This window comes from Synchiropus splendidus, chromosome 3 (genome assembly GCF_027744825.2).
Source record: "Synchiropus splendidus isolate RoL2022-P1 chromosome 3, RoL_Sspl_1.0, whole genome shotgun sequence".
Lineage (NCBI taxonomy): Eukaryota > Metazoa > Chordata > Actinopteri > Syngnathiformes > Callionymidae > Synchiropus > Synchiropus splendidus.
In genome coordinates, this window is record NC_071336.1 from 17,405,931 (window position 1) to 17,421,761 (window position 15,831).

The 15,831-nt window shown below is 43.6% G+C and overlaps 2 protein-coding genes across 4 annotated transcripts; one reads left to right on the plus strand and one right to left on the minus strand.

Annotated features, from left to right (window-relative positions):
• Window positions 1-19: 19 nt before the first annotated feature.
• enosf1 (enolase superfamily member 1) lies at window positions 20-10,606 on the plus strand. Of its 2 annotated transcripts, XM_053860156.1 has the most exons (16): window positions 20-145; window positions 215-317; window positions 644-759; window positions 858-944; window positions 1,017-1,043; window positions 1,111-1,183; window positions 1,299-1,309; window positions 8,496-8,523; window positions 8,620-8,702; window positions 8,764-8,886; window positions 8,963-9,097; window positions 9,154-9,195; window positions 9,263-9,392; window positions 9,722-9,821; window positions 9,884-9,965; window positions 10,289-10,606. In XM_053860156.1, exons 1-16 carry the CDS (start codon window positions 65-67, stop codon window positions 10,379-10,381), a joined length of 1,314 nt encoding a protein of 437 aa, XP_053716131.1. In that variant the 5' UTR covers window positions 20-64; the 3' UTR covers window positions 10,382-10,606. The 2 variants fall into 2 exon arrangements, with proteins under 2 accessions (XP_053716131.1, XP_053716132.1); XM_053860157.1 differs by lacking the exon at window positions 20-145 and having other exon boundaries at window positions 282-317; window positions 644-770.
• tyms (thymidylate synthetase) lies at window positions 10,402-13,457 on the minus strand. Of its 2 annotated transcripts, XM_053860159.1 has the most exons (7): window positions 13,187-13,457; window positions 12,966-13,039; window positions 12,345-12,519; window positions 12,071-12,172; window positions 11,608-11,783; window positions 11,473-11,544; window positions 10,409-10,879 (listed from the first exon to the last, which is right to left on the minus strand). In XM_053860159.1, exons 1-7 carry the CDS (start codon window positions 13,401-13,403, stop codon window positions 10,742-10,744), a joined length of 954 nt encoding a protein of 317 aa, XP_053716134.1. In that variant the 5' UTR covers window positions 13,404-13,457; the 3' UTR covers window positions 10,409-10,741. The 2 variants fall into 2 exon arrangements, with proteins under 2 accessions (XP_053716133.1, XP_053716134.1); XM_053860158.1 differs by having other exon boundaries at window positions 10,402-10,879; window positions 11,473-11,783.
• Between the last annotated feature and the right edge of the window lie 2,374 nt (window positions 13,458-15,831).

Genomic DNA, 15,831 nt, shown 5'->3' on the forward strand with positions numbered 1-15,831 from the left:
GTCCTGACAGTCAAAGGGGGCGGGGTTTCCGGCTGCCCTGCAATGCTGTTCGTGCTAAATCAAAATGTCGCGCAAAATTGTCGGTTTAACAGTTCGAGACGTGAGGTTCCCGACCTCTTTGGAGCAACATGGTTCAGATGCGATGGTGAGAAGAAAAACAGCTTTGGTGCTCGGAGTGATAGGGGACTGAAATCACGTGATTTATGCCCCGCAGCACACTGACCCGGACTACTCAGCTGCCTATGTGGTTCTGGACTCGGACTGTGGACTGAGGGGGTTCGGTCTCACTTTTACTTTGGGGAAAGGAACCGAAATAGGTGCTTAAACAGTGCTGAATTTTGAATTAGGATCGTTTTAAAGTAACGAAAGTTTGTAGTGTAATTGAATAGTTTAATGGAGAAAGAAAGTACTAATAAGATATTGATACTGACACAAAATGAAATCAATTTTGTGTTTGAAAGGTTTCTGATAAATAATTTGCTTGGAAAATAATTTGTGGTATAGACAGAAGAGGGAAAATGCTCATGTTATCAGTGCTGCAGTATAAACAAATTATATCCCAGGATAAGCAATACAGTTGACATGTTTCCTGTATGAAGGATTTCAATCAAATCCCTACATCAAAGTGACCTTTATTCTTCAGTTGTGTCGGCTATAGAGGCGCTGGCAGGACTGGTTGTTGGAAAATGTTTACAAGAAATTGTCGGTGACTTTCGTGGATTCTATCGCCTTCTGACCAGCGATGGCCAGATGAGATGGGTGAGAAGAATGTGAGCACGTCTGAATATTCTCCTCTGGCCATGTTGACCCAAAGCTGTGTGTGTGTGTGTGTGTGTGTGTGTGTGTGTGTGGAACAGCTCGGACCAGAGAAAGGCGTGATCCACCTGGCAACTGCTGCAGTCCTGAATGCTGTCTGGGACCTCTGGGCAAGAGCGGAGGGCAAGGTGCAACTCAAGAGAAGGTTTTGATCATACTTTATTACTTTAAAAAAATGACTCACACGTTTGTCATCATAGCCACTTTGGAAGCTGCTGGTGGACATGGTGAGTGTCTGCAAATTCAAACGGCAATCTTCATGACATCTAGGATGATGATGTGCTTTTGTTTTAGGATCCAAAGACCCTTGTTTCATGTATCGACTTCAGATACATCACAGACGTGTTGACTGAGGAGGAGGCGCTCAGTGAGTTGAGCCGAGCTGGGGGGTTGGAGCACTAACCAGGAAGCTGAGGGGTTTTACTAGTCTTGTTCGATGAAAGATGTTTGGTTGGTGATGCTTTGCTTGTTTGTGTCTTAAGAACTTTTAATGAACGCTATGGGAATAATATTAAATTACAAAATAAATATATTAATTAAGCTATATTATTAAATAGAATTTATAATGGGTTGTTAAATAATAAAAGGATTGAGTTCAACAGATGCAGAGAATAAGGGAATGGCATCTGATATGAGGAACCTTTTGGAGACCATCTGTGGCGTCGTAAACCAATTAATCAGGTGGAGAACGGATGAGTTGACAGAAGCAAGATACCAAAGAAGGACGTATTGGGTCATCTGCTCCGCCATTGTCGCCAATAAAGGACAGATGTATAAACATCCTAAAGGGATTTCCAGACGTGGTGGAGGCGACACAAGATTTGGAATGCGACTCCAGTGGCCTGGACCATAAGGAGACCTGGACCAATCGGTGGAGACTGCACCCCAAGATTGAAGACTGCAGACTGAAAACATATAAAAAGGGTCAGGGCCAGATAGTCTTTGTCACTCTACACCACTGGAGCTAAGGCTAAGTCAGGCGTAGTTGTGGACCCAGAGCTCTGTTAGGGTAATTAGACTCCTTTGTCAGGGAATAAATTCTTTTTGATTTTAAGTTGTGGGCTTTTGGTAGTCATTCTCACGAGTAAACGAACACGCGGAAGATACATTAAAGGTGTAGATTCCTACAATTTGGTGACCCCGACGTGATCGTGAGGTGGCTGGATAACAGGACAGAGGAGTCGGACTTGATTTCTGTTGGACAATTGGTCTCCACGGTGCACCGGACTAAAGGTGAGCAGAAACCTGTTTGAGATATCACGAATTCTGCACATTGGATAAGAACTATTTTGGAGACTGGTTGGAAGACAGTGTTTGGTCCATAGTCATTTTAGTTAAAGACAAAAGCGGGGTTTGGTTCTTTTTATTTTTGAATGCAAATCAGCCAGAGAGCGGGGTTTGGTTCCTTTTTTATTTGTGAATGCAAATCAGCCAGAGAGCGGGGTTTGGTTCATTTTTTATTTGTGAATGCAAATCAGCCAGAGAGCGGGGTTTGGTTCATTTTTTATTTGTGAATGCAAATCAGCCAGAGAGCGGGGTTTGGTTCATTTTTTATTTGTGAATGCAAATCAGCCAGAGAGCGGGGTTTGGTTCCTTTTTTATTTGTGAATGCAAATCAGCCAGAGAGCGGGGTTTGGTTCCTTTTTTATTTGTGAATGCAAATCAGCCAGAGAGCGGGGTTTGGTTCCTTTTTTATTTGTGAATGCAAATCAGCCAGAGAGCGGGGTTTGGTTCCTTTTTTATTTGTGAATGCAAATCAGCCAGAGAGCGGGGTTTGGTTCTTTTTTATTTGTGAATGCAAATCAGCGAAAAAGCGGGGTTTGGTTCAATTTGCATATGAATGCAAAGCAGCCATAGAGCGGGCTTTGGTTCATTTTGCATGAACGCGAGTCAGTTTGGAACTGGACTCGGTTCTGTCCCGCCGTAGACTGGCTTGAGATCGGACGCGATCTCATTTTGCAATGTTGCTGTACACATAGGGGATTTTTGGGACCCCCTGAAACAGCGTAGAGTTTTATGCCTGGTCGGATACCAGGAGAATAGAGTTTTATACTTGATCGGATATCAAGACAGAGTTTTATGCCTGGTCGGATACCAGGAGAATAGAGTTTTATGCCTGGTCGGATACCAGGAGAATAGAGTTTTATACTTGATCGGATATCAAGACAGAGTTTTATGCCTGGTCGGATACCAGGAGAATAGAGTTTTATCTGGGTCTGATCCCCAGTATATAGTTTTTTATTTTTGACTTTTATTTTGATGGTCTGCGATAGTGAGGTCAGGAACTTCTTTTAAGATTTAAAAAAAAAAAAAAAAAAAAAAAAAAAAAAGAGAGAGAGAGGAAAAGGTAAATGTGCGTATTTTACACGGATGTAATAAGTAGAATCACGAGAGAAAAAGATGGATGACTTGTATGCAGAGATAGAGACACAAGTTTTGGCTGGGGTGGATAAGGAGAGAAAAGAAAAACATAGAAATAGATTAAATAAAGAGTGGGTGGTGTTAGGGAAGGAGAAGGAATTTCTGAGGCAGAAATGTACTATGAAACATTTATCTGAGAATTTGCAGCAGAAGGAAAGAAGAGTTGTGAATAAAGGAAAGAAGTTGAAAGATGAGGTGAAAACAGCTACATGGTTGAAAACGAGGGAGCTGAGGGGGTTGAGAGAAGAGAATGAGGAGACCAGAATGCTGTTTGTGACATGATGGTAGTGGCTTCAGTGTTAGGGGAGGAAGCAGCCCCACCCCCCGTGACGGAGTCCACAACAGGTTACAGACAGGAGCGCGCAGACGAGCTATCCAACTATCCAATGATGATCAACAATCAGGGAGTATTGCAGTATCATGAGTGGGAGATGAAAGATCTGACCTTGGTAACTAATAAATTGCCAAGTTTGACTGCAGGTGGTGAAGAGTGGATTGGAGCATTAAAGACACATATGGACAGCATTTTACTTGCAGTTGGCGATGTGGTGAGAATCACCCGTGCATGTTGCAGTTCAGTATAACAATTTGACCAAATTCTTTACATGACTGGACTTGATTCTGTAGAGTTAACTTCTCCTTTTGGAGGTTTTGCTTCTTATTTTTTACAGTGATTAGAGACTTGTTCCCTTAAGTGCCCCGACAGTTCCGACTCTGCCAGACTACACGCCAGCCACGGACCCCAGCTCTCACTATGACAAGTGCCTGACTCTGTGGACCGATAAAACTGCTGCACGTGCGTCCAGAAATAATGCAAAAGAGGTGGTTTTTGGAATTGTAATCATGAAAAGAAGTTAAATCAGAATTGGGTATAAACCTGGATCTGATGGATGCTGAGCAAAATATTTTAAAAGACATGTTCATTATCTCAAACTTTTTGCAGATCATCACGATGAATCTGAAAAAAAATGGCAAGGGCAAGCAGGACCAGCTTTTGAAGCTGCGACTCGCACCAGTCCGTCGCAATGCCATGATTCACAAACAAAGAGGGAAAGGATAAAGTTAAAGGGGAGAAACAGATGTGGATGGATCAGGGAACCGGTCAATCGAGAGGCAGAGCCATGGATCGTGGGAGGGGTGACCCTGGAGGCGGTAGGGGAAGCATCACTCAACCCGCCTACCAGCAACAACCTCAAGTGTGTCATCGCTGCGGAGATCCAACCCACTGGGTGAGAGACTGTCCACACCCTCCTGTGTTACAACAAAGTTTTGGAGGAGTGGCAATGAGAGGCAGCCAGACCCGGACCTAGGGGAGGGGGAGCCCCCAGAGGTCGAGGTGGTCGAGGACCAGCGCCCTGGAATCAACAACCTTATCTACCGCAGCAGCAGAGTTCAACCTCTGTCAAAGTGGAGGGACAGACTGTCAACATGTTAATGGACACTGGAACCACACTGTCCACCATCAAGCCTTCGAATCCCACCAAAGAGACATTCTGGAAATCACATGATGCTGATGGGACTCACATGAACTGCAGCCTCAATGACTCAAGAGCAAGAAGGGGAAGGTGGTGTGTACTCGACCTTCCTGCTGTGGAAGCCCTGGAACGATCCAGTGGCCTCATTAAGACCTCCGATTGACCCCCTCCACCTCACTCTGTTTTATGGCCAAAATCAAGATTTGATCTACCAAGAAGCATTTGAATCAGTTAAAGGGGGAAGAATGGCAACTCTCAAGTACCTGCATTTATGTAGGGAAACAGGGAGTAGCTGTACCTACCAAACTGACGTCTTCACAAGGTGAGTGGTATATGATGTCCGAAACATCTAATCCACACATCTTTCTTGAACCAGTTCACGAGCATGTGCTCAGAGAGCTGGGACCCATGGTGAAGCAGTGTGAGGCAGCGGAAGACTGACAGAGTGGGCAAGTACCAAACGTGCCGTTTTCACCTTCGCTAAACACTTTTTGTATCCAGGATAAAACAGGAGATTCAGATGTTCTGGCCACACTAACTAGGTTTCACGGACGAGAGCGCTCTGATCATGAATTATCAGCAGAGCTGTTGGACACCCTGCCTGATTCGCTGTGGTCATAAAGACCGGCGGACGTGGGCCACTGTGTCGATTGTGAACCGGTAACGTTTGAAATCACACCTGGCGCGTTTGTTAATGTTCCACAATATTCACGTAAACAGGAGGCGTCTGAGGGGATTGCTAACACTCTGGATGGATGATGGGAGTCAGGAGTGCTGGAGGTTTTCTCATCGGCGTGCAACACACTTATTTTACCGGTAAAGAAAGCAGACTGCGTTAATTATCGTATGGCACATGACCTCAGAGAAATTAATAAGGTAACATTAACATTGTGCGTTCCAGTGTCTGACTCGCACAGATGTTGGAATGTGTTAAGTCCAAAATTTCAGTGGTTTAGAGTGAGCGATTTGGCAAATGCGTTTTTCTGTATCTTATTAGCTCCAGAATGTAGAAAGTTCTTTGCGTTCATGTATCACATGAGTCCCACAAGGGTGGAAATTGAGCCGTGGGATTTTCAGCCAATATTTGTGTGACATGCTCTCCACTGTTTCATTACCTACAGGTGTTTTCTTGGTATGGTATCTCGACGATCTGTACATTGCGACAGAATCGTTCTGGTATTTGTTTGGAGGCTACCATGATGATTTTGCTCAGATGTGTTAGTATCTGATGATGTTGTAAACGGTGTACTCAACCAAAAGAAAGGTGAGGATATTTGGATTCTGTGTATGTTGTGAGTTGTTGATTTGGCATTTTGGAGACGCACGGTTTTGTAACAGCGACTGGGGATCCAGTTGCATATGGGGATCTCATTCATAGGTTGGACAAGGCTGTCAACCCTGCGCAGCGGTGGTGGTAGTTGAATGCCCAGGACACATGAAGGTGAACACATAGGTTGCCAGGGGTAACCAGGCGGCAGATGCAGCGGCAAGGAGGCTGCAGGCTGTCAGGTTTCTCCTCAATGAGGTAAGCAAGTTGAGGACTTGTTACCTGAAATCACTTTACAAGTTATTCAGCAGCTACAGGCGAATGCGCTGGACAGTGAGAAGCAAGACTGGAGTGCCACTGGGGCGTGATGGAACGCTGATCAGGGGCTGTGGTTCAGCCCAGTGAAGGGACCAAGAAGAGTGGTCCTTCCTGATGATTTGTCAGAGTTTCAGCATTGGTCCAACGAAGAGGGTGATGCATCCGATGGAGTCAGGGAGGACTCCGGGTGAAGTGGTGGTCATGGACTACACAGACATGATCACACCGGTGTAGATAAAGAGGTATATGTTGGTGATGGTGGATACTTTTTCAGGACGGCCTGAGGTGTATCTGTGTGCAAGGAAGGATTTGTTGTCTGTCATCAAAGCGCTGGTTAACCATTATATTTCTACCCATGGGTTTTCAGGAATTATCATATCACATCACATCACATCACAGATCGCATGCATTTTACAGCAAAATTAATGGAAAAGTTGTGTAGTTCCTGGGATTGATTTATAAATTTGGTTCTGCATATCATCCCTAATCTCAAGATCATGTTGAATAAAGGAATCGCATGCCGAAATAGCATTTGGCCAAGACATGTGCACAAACAGGGCTGAATTGGCTGTAAGCCCTGCCTATAGTTCTTTTGGCAATCAGACAATCTATTAACCGCCGGACAGGGTTCACACTTTTTGAACTCCTGACTGGTCGTCTGATGCTCGGTCCAGCCTCGGTGTTGCTCCAGCCGGAAGTGGACCCACCAGCCGGCTATAAGCCCTACTGGGAGCAACTTTCTTCATGTTTTTGTGCGCAGGACTTTTGCAGCTGAACCAGACGGACCCCCGCCAGCGTCATCCATTTATCTTCATGTGTTGCAGAGAAAGTGGTCCGAACTACTTTGGACTGGATCTTTTGAAGTCATGGTTCAAGCTAAATGTATTGTCACTAGTTTTTGTTTTCTTTGCTCATTTCATATTTTGCAGGAAAATATAAAAAGGGGGACAATAAGATGATGGTGATGGACAAAGAAGGACAGCTGGTGACTTTTGGGGATCTGGTGATCTCCTTGGGAGTAATGTCATGGCTGTGCAGGCTAACAATAGGGGACAAGGAACCCAACCTGGTAGGATCTGGCAATGAGACCCTAATAATGAATAGGAACAAAAGATCTGCAGAGCCATGAGAGGTTTGAAAGCCATGTCCATCAAACGAAGATCAATGTGGATGACCTGCTACATAATTTGCTGACGGGCTGGTTTGGCAACTGAAAAGGATTGATAATAACATTGTTTATAACAACGATGATACATGTGAACTACTTTACTTTGTGATGGTGTGGATGTTGTATGTAAGTTGTGTTTTCGAAAATGATTAATAGGGCATTTAAGGAGGACGATGGCAAAGGAGTCTATGTGATGCTATGTGTTCCAGGAGACGATGGGAAACATCTGGAAGAAGAAAATATTGTATCCTTGGCATGAAATGTTTGAAATCCTTATTGTCAAGTTTGAATTTTATTTACTTCAATCCTGATATTGATTTTAATTTTAATACCAGGGAGAGTTTTGTGAACTATGTTTGATGTGTTGTTGATCTCTTTAGGAAGAGATCAAAAGGGGGATTATGGGAATAATATTAAATTACAAAATAAATATATTAATTAAGCTATATTATTAAATAGAATTTATAATGGGTTGTTAAATAATAAAAGGATTGAGTTCAACAGATGCAGAGAATAAGGGAATGGCATCTGATATGAGGAACCTTTTGGAGACCATCTGTGGCGTCGTAAACCAATTAATCAGGTGGAGAACGGATGAGTTGACAGAAGCAAGATACCAAAGAAGGACGTATTGGGTCATCTGCTCCGCCATTGTCGCCAATAAAGGACAGATGTATAAACATCCTAAAGGGATTTCCAGACGTGGTGGAGGCGACACAAGATTTGGAATGCGACTCCAGTGGCCTGGACCATAAGGAGACCTGGACCAATCGGTGGAGACTGCACCCCAAGATTGAAGACTGCAGACTGAAAACATATAAAAAGGGTCAGGGCCAGATAGTCTTTGTCACTCTACACCACTGGAGCTAAGGCTAAGTCAGGCGTAGTTGTGGACCCAGAGCTCTGTTAGGGTAATTAGACTCCTTTGTCAGGGAATAAATTCTTTTTGATTTTAAGTTGTGGGCTTTTGGTAGTCATTCTCACGAGTAAACGAACACGCGGAAGATACATTAAAGGTGTAGATTCCTACAACGCACAGGAAGGGAAGCAGCAGCGAGGTGAGTTATTCAAATGCTCTTTGTTTGGTGTGACTTATTTGTCTGTCATCTGTCTGTCAATGTCATTCTCTCCTCTATCCTTGTGTCTACTGCCAGAGGCGGAGATGCTCTCAGAAGGCTACCCTGCCTACACCACTTCCTGTGCCTGGATTGGCTACTCCGACCAGCAGCTCCGACAGGTGTCAGCAGCTCAGGCACCGGTGTTGTGTTAAAATGTCATAGATGTTTGTGGCCGCGTAGCTCTGCACAGATGCCCTGGCGTCAGGCTGGACCAAGTTTAAAGTCAAGGTCGGAGCGGATCTACAGGACGACACCCGCAGATGTGGACTTGTGCGACAAATGATTGGCCCTGATAACATTCTGGTGAGGTTCCAGCCTTTGAATGGAGGAAGACATTTACGTCTGAGTTCATCTGGTTGATGACTTGTTTTACCATCAGATGATAGATGCTAACCAGCGGTGGGATGTGGATGAGGCCATCAGCTGGGTGAAGAGCCTGGCTCAGTTCAAGCCTCTCTGGATTGAAGAGCCCACGTCTCCTGATGACATCCTTGGCCACGCTGCCATTTCAAAAGTACAAAAATCACTCACTGACGTCTCAAGTCTGCTGTTAAGACATCTTTGTTCCAGGCTTTAGCTCCGCTGGGGATTGGTGTCGCGTCAGGGGAGCAGGTGAGATCAAGCGATTGAGCACCAGAGAAATGGAGGGTGTCCCTGTCAAGCTGCTGTTTCTCTTCAGTGTCACAACAGAGTGATGTTCAAGCAGTTCCTGCAGGCGTCTGCACTGCAGTTCATCCAGATCGACAGCTGTCGACTCGCCAGTGTCAATGAGAACCTGGCGGTGCTGCTCATGGCTCACAAGTTCAGGGGTGAGAAGATATGAGTGCTGCCGTCAGACATAAGGTTGACTTAATCCAAGTTAATTTGGGTTTTATGCACTCAAACAAAACACAACCTGTCTTTTCCTCAATGCCACCGTTTCCAAGCCATACAACATTACCGTTTTGTACACCTTCCCTTTCATCCTTGCAGACACCCTTTTGCCACCCATCACGCTTTTCTGCAATTATTCCATCCTGCATTCAGCCAGTTCTTCACCTCTTTCTCACACTCTCCATTGCCCTGGACAGTTGAGCCTAAGTACGAAAATCCCCCACCTTTAACACAAGAAAACTGTTTTTCATTTTTCTCACCTCAGTGCCTGTGTGCCCTCACGCTGGAGGAGTCGGCCTCTGTGAGCTGGTCCAGCATCTGATTCTCTTCGACTACATCTGTGTTTCTGCAAGTCTCAATAATCGGTGAGCTGACTCACCAGTCCAGGAATGTATGATCATGATACATGACAATGACTTTATCTCAGCATGTGCGAGTATGTGGATCATCTTCATGAGCACTTCACCAGCCCTGTGATGATTCGGGATGCCCACTACATGCCCCCGAAGGTATTCCTGACCTACTCACTCCTGTCTAACAATCATTGTTCGGCTTTTTATATATATATTGATGTCAAGTGTAGTTGCTATCTGGAGCTAACTCAAGCTAAATCTTTCACTCGATCATCATTAAACAGCCACTAAATATTCTGAATAAGGATTTTGGATTGATATGTCTTTCCAAATAAAAACACAAAGCTAGGAACATAATGAATAAAATTCATTATTTTGCATGAGTGAATCCTTCAGCGGAGTTAGTTGTGATTTCATGTCTATTATACTGTCATGTATGGCTCATTTGTAACAAACAAGGGGGTTCTTTGTTTCACCAGGATCCTGGTTATTCTTGTGAGATGCTGGAAACATCCGTGCAACGACACCACTTCCCTGATGGTGACGTTTGGAAAAGGCTCCTAAAGAAATGAATAGTTATTTTGTCACCAAACAGGAAGTATATTAGGTATCCTAGCCTATTGCACAGGTGGAACAGCCGGAAATACAATCACACTTGTATTAATAACTAGCATTTTAATCATTGCTTTTGTGACTGAGAATGCACATTCTAATGTTAATTTAACTGTTCATGAACTTTGCTTACAAAAGCAACAAAACACTCGTACCTCAGTGAACTGTACCGTGCTGTGATGCTTTACTTTACTAGCACATGATGAAAATGAACCTTGATTATTTTCCAGGGCTTTTTATATAAACTAGGGAACATTTATTTGTCTTTGCTCTGGTTACCGTCGACCACAGGAGACGTCGTGACATGCATCATTAACAACTCAAACAGCCATCTGCATCTTGATGGCTGGGTGGGGGTTGTAGTCACAGATTTCAAAATCTTCTGCCCGGAAGTCGTCAATGTTCGTCACCGTCCTCAGGATCTTCAGCTTTGGGAAAGGTCGTACTTCCCTCTGGAGCTGTGAACATTAGTGCAGAGTTTAATTCAACTAGTTAGCTGCAAGTCTGAGGACAGAGTTGTTCAGTTTGAAAACTCAAACCTGTTCCATTAGCAAGTCCTCAGGTGCATTTCAACATTTTGATTAGAATGAGCTGGAGAACAGGAGAGTCTGAAAACAAGCTCTGTGTCTCAGTGGATAATGATTTCTAAATAGTACAAGCTTGACTCCTTCAGGGTGACAACACTGGGCTGCTCAGAGTCTCAGTAAATATTAGCAGAACAGCTTTGAAAAGATAAAGTTTTCTGCCTAAAGGTTTTTAATAACTTGCAACATTTTGATTTTAAACATTGTGCTCTAATGGTAGCTCAGACCAATGTGTCAGCACATTCACCCCGAGAAGTGATGTCCCAAGCTCAGGGTAGTGAAAGACAGGGTAGAGGACGTGAGGCGTGAGAGGAGGCCTCAGAAGATCTAGGACCCTCTGGAGAGATGCTCTTCAGCATCTGAATATTCTCACAGAAATAACAGAAAGGCGGGCGTGGGCCTCTTTGCTTTGACTGCTGCCCCTGTTTCCCATTTTTGGTGCAGTACAGTAGTATTAATAAACTGACCTGTTCTTTGAGAGGTTCCACGTGGTTCAGGTAGATGTGTGCGTCACCCAGTGTGTGCACAAAGTCTCCAGGCTGAGGGAGGGAAAACAAGACAGTAAGACACGAGTCCATCACAGAGACGTCAAAATCCCTCACCTTCAGTCCAGTGACGTGAGCGATCATGTACGTGAGAAGAGCATAGCTGGCCACATTGAAAGGCACGCCCAGACCCATATCGCCTGAGCGCTGGTACAGCTGACAGGAAAGCTCGCCGTCGCACACATAGAACTGACAGAGAGCATGGCAGGGAGGCAGCGCCATCAGGGGCAAGTCTGTAGAGAAACACCAGCACAGGTTAGGATTCCGATCACACATCTGAATCTAACAAGGTGCCAAACTGCTTTTCCTTCAAAGCAGCAAGCCACTTGAAGCAGGAAAACTTAAGTACTTGTTGTGTTATTTTTGTTTTAAGCTTTTGAACACAAGAGCAAGATACACACAGAAGAGAAGAGTGTGTGTAAAATAATATCAAATAAGAGCAGCTGCTTTCTTGTGAAGAAAGGAGCCGGTTATGATGGCATTTATTGAGAATGACATACAAAAATGTGCTGCACCATACCTTTGGGATTCCATGCACACATGATGATCCTTCTGTCCTCTGGATTTGTTTTGATGGTTTCAATGACCTTCTGCAGCTGGTCAACACCTTGTCCTGTGTAATCTGGTAAGAGAAAAGAAAACAAACTCCAATGACTCTGATTCCCGACAGCAAAAACACACATGTTGATTGATTCATGAATGCAATAAACTGAGTGATGTACCCAGGTGCTTATGAACCAAGCCAATGTCCACTAGCTGTATTTTGACTTGCTACTTTGTACTTGGACTCTCACCTGCATGCATGTTTGTATACTCCGCACCAAAATGCCGCCACTGGAAGCCATACACTGGCCCAAGGTCACCCTCTTCCCTCTCCGTGAAGCCACACTTGTCCAAGAAGCTCCTTGAGCCATTGGCATCCCAGATCTTCACGCCTTTTTCCGAGAGCTCTTTAGAATTTGTTGAGCCCTGTGAAAACCACATACACCAACAAAAAGACTCCCTTAACTCAGTTGTTTTTGAAACACAGTCCTCAACACAAAGTTGGCTGGGTTTATGTTTTTGTGACCATGGAAAGATTAAATAGTGTCCAACTACAACGAAGCTGAAGAGCTATTGTGACCTCTGCCCTACATGTAAACATAGTCATCAGTAGCACCACCCCTTGTGAAAATGCTCATACATACAGTTCCTGCAAAACAGGTTGACTCAGTGCAAAATGTTCATATCTGATATGAATTAACACTGCGTCATATCTTCACACTGGGTTTTGGACATTGCATATTTCAGCATATTCAAGAATGCAATTCCCTAAATAATAGTGGAGCATTTTTGTTGGGAATATCAATGCTAAAACGAAATTGAGTGAGTGTGTGATCATTTTTAAAAATACTTACTAAAAAAACAAAGCTCACCTTAATAAACCACAGCAACTCCTCGAGAATTCCTTTCCAGAAAACTTTTTTGGTCGTCAGCAAGGGAAACTGATCTTGAGGCAAAACAAGAGATGCAACTTGAATCACAATACGGTAAATATGATAATAATAATAAGACTGTGAACTTCCTTCAGTCCAACAATCTATCCCAACTGAACGTTGACGTGTGTAATCCATAAGGTCATCTACAGTGTTATTACCGCGCAAGCTGTATCTGGCTTGACTTCCGAAGACTGAGATGACTCCTGTCCCGGTTCTGTCCCCCTTCGTGTGGCCGTGCTCCAGAATGTACCGGATCTGGTTTAGGTAACCATGTTCATCACAGAAAAGACCGAAACTGCACTTCTCCTCCTCCCTCGTCGTCTTCAGCGTCTCTGGGAGCTCTTGAGATGCAAATATTTCTGTAGTTACAGGCATTTTAGCGACGAAAATGTCCAGCCTCGCAGAGCATAAAAACTGCAGCCAACTGACGATCGGTTTCAAAAAACCCGGGTAAAACTAGTCCAGCCTATCTTCCTGAAGTAACCGGCCAATAGCAGCTGTGGTGATAGTGATCTGGACCAATGAGACGTGTCTATTCAAGTGACGTCAAATAATTGAGCAAGTCTTGGCCATCAGGGGTCGCTAGTGGGCCTGTTAAACAGGACCCAGAATTCAATGTTTGGTGCAGCAGATTACTGTCCTGATCTAGAAGAGAAATTGCGTGATGTTTTCAGAAATTTTTACAGTCGTTGTTGTGAATCATCTGCGCACATCTCTAGAAGGCAGCTATCATTTTTTTTTTCTCAGGCCAGTGCTGATTCAGGGCTGGATTCAAGTCAACAGCTACTGTTGTGAACTGTACCGCAATGCGATGCTTTACTTTTCATGTCTCATGAAAATGAAGACTAAACTTGATCAATGATATACAGAAGGTGTGCGTTGAATCCCAAATATATGATGCAGCCCATTTTTGTCATTTCAATGACCTCCTGCAGCTGGTCCACACCTTGTATGTGTAATCTGGTAAGAATAATGGAAATAATGTAAGGTATTCCTGCAATGCCGTTTCTGCATCAGGCCCAAAAAAGTGTATTTGTGTGTCTAACTCCAAGTTGTTGAGTTCATTCAATAGTCCCGCTGGCCAGTGCTAGTGCTATTGGAGGTAAGAATGCAATAAACCTGTTGTTCTTTGTTAGTTAGTTATTTGACACAATTTAACACTGTTAAATTGTATATTTACAATTTCAATTTAACATTGTTAAATGTATCATTGTTAAATTGTATCTAGACTCATACCTGATACTTGTTCATGTTATTCAGCTCCAAAACTCCTCCATGGGAAGCCATACACAGGCCCAGATCAACCTCTTCCCTGTCAGTGAAACCACCAATGTCAAGTTTTTAAAAAGTTTCTCAGTTACAGCAAAGCAGAAGTACTGTGTCTTTAGCCACCAACATTAAATATAATCCAATAATCTGTCTCTGCAGCTCCACCCCTCATGAAAATCCAAATTTCATGACCGCAGGACAGGTTGACAAAAAAACAACAACAAAAAAACGGAAAACTAGATGAGAGGACTTCACGTAAAAATGCATCCGGAGAGAAAAGTCAACATCTTCTGTGTGCCCTGGTTATGTGGTAGTGCAGTCCAGATAAAAAGCACAATCACTTCTGTTTCATTCCTTTCCTTTCCTTTCCTTTCCTTCTCAAACCAGTCGCCCCAATTCAGAACCCTAACTAAAACCAACAAACACCAGATGTCGCCATTTCCCAATTCGAGGAGCACTGATGAATCTTTACAGTTGTGGTGGGACACCTCGTTCGTGAGAAACGTATTTCAGGACACACATTCAATAAAAATCCCTGCAGGATTTCATTGTTATTGTTGCTCTAAGATTATCATGAGAGGATGTACACACGTGTGAGAAAAACAAAGCAACTTGCTTATCACGAAATAGATATATAAATCGATTTTTTTTTATTTTACATGTGACTATTTGAAGTAATACATCTTTTTCATAAAGTAGTAAACGAAACTCGTAAAAAAAAAAAAGTAGTACTTTAAAGCGTGAATGCCAATACATTAAATTAAATTCAGTCTGGTGGGTGACCTGAGTTTAAAAAAAACTATTTCCACAGATCAACTCAATGGTAGTTAAAATATTGGTTATTGGTAAGTACAGTATTCTGCCTACCATGAGGTATTGATGTTCAACAGTGTGTTATTTGTGAGTCTTTCTCAGTTTCTCAGTTAAGTAACCCAAGAACCTCCCAGATATTTGCTGTGTGAACTCTGCATGAGCCCCAGTAAACACAACAAGCAACATCCCAATGTCTGCAATCTCTGGAGTTGGTAGCTGACTGCATGTTTGTTTGAACAACTCCATGCAAACAGGAATAAATGATTCGGGCCCCATGAATATTTCATGATATGACTTGGCCTCTGGTGGTGCTTTTGTAGAAATTGATCGACAAACATTCAGAAACCAGCACTTGGTGAACTCCATTTTAACTAGGTGGGACTTTAACAGCTTGACGCTGAGCAGCACAATGTGATCGAAGATATGAGATTGGATTTCGAATATGAAAAGAAAAGAAACTCCTGACAGTCTCTGGACTGCTTCCTGTCGGCTGCTCTCATTGAGTGACTTGAGCTGTTGTTGTTCTTATCTGCCCATCTAAACATTGCAGCACTGTGGTAAATCTGGAATTCTTGTGTGCTTTCTAAATCCTCTGATAATCTGAACCCACTGCGGAAAAAGCCTTGACCCGGTAAATGAGGTCTCCTACCTCAGAATGAAGACCAGCATGGGGCTGGCTGCTAAATACCCGACCCCTCAGCTGCTTTTTATCAGCTCGCCA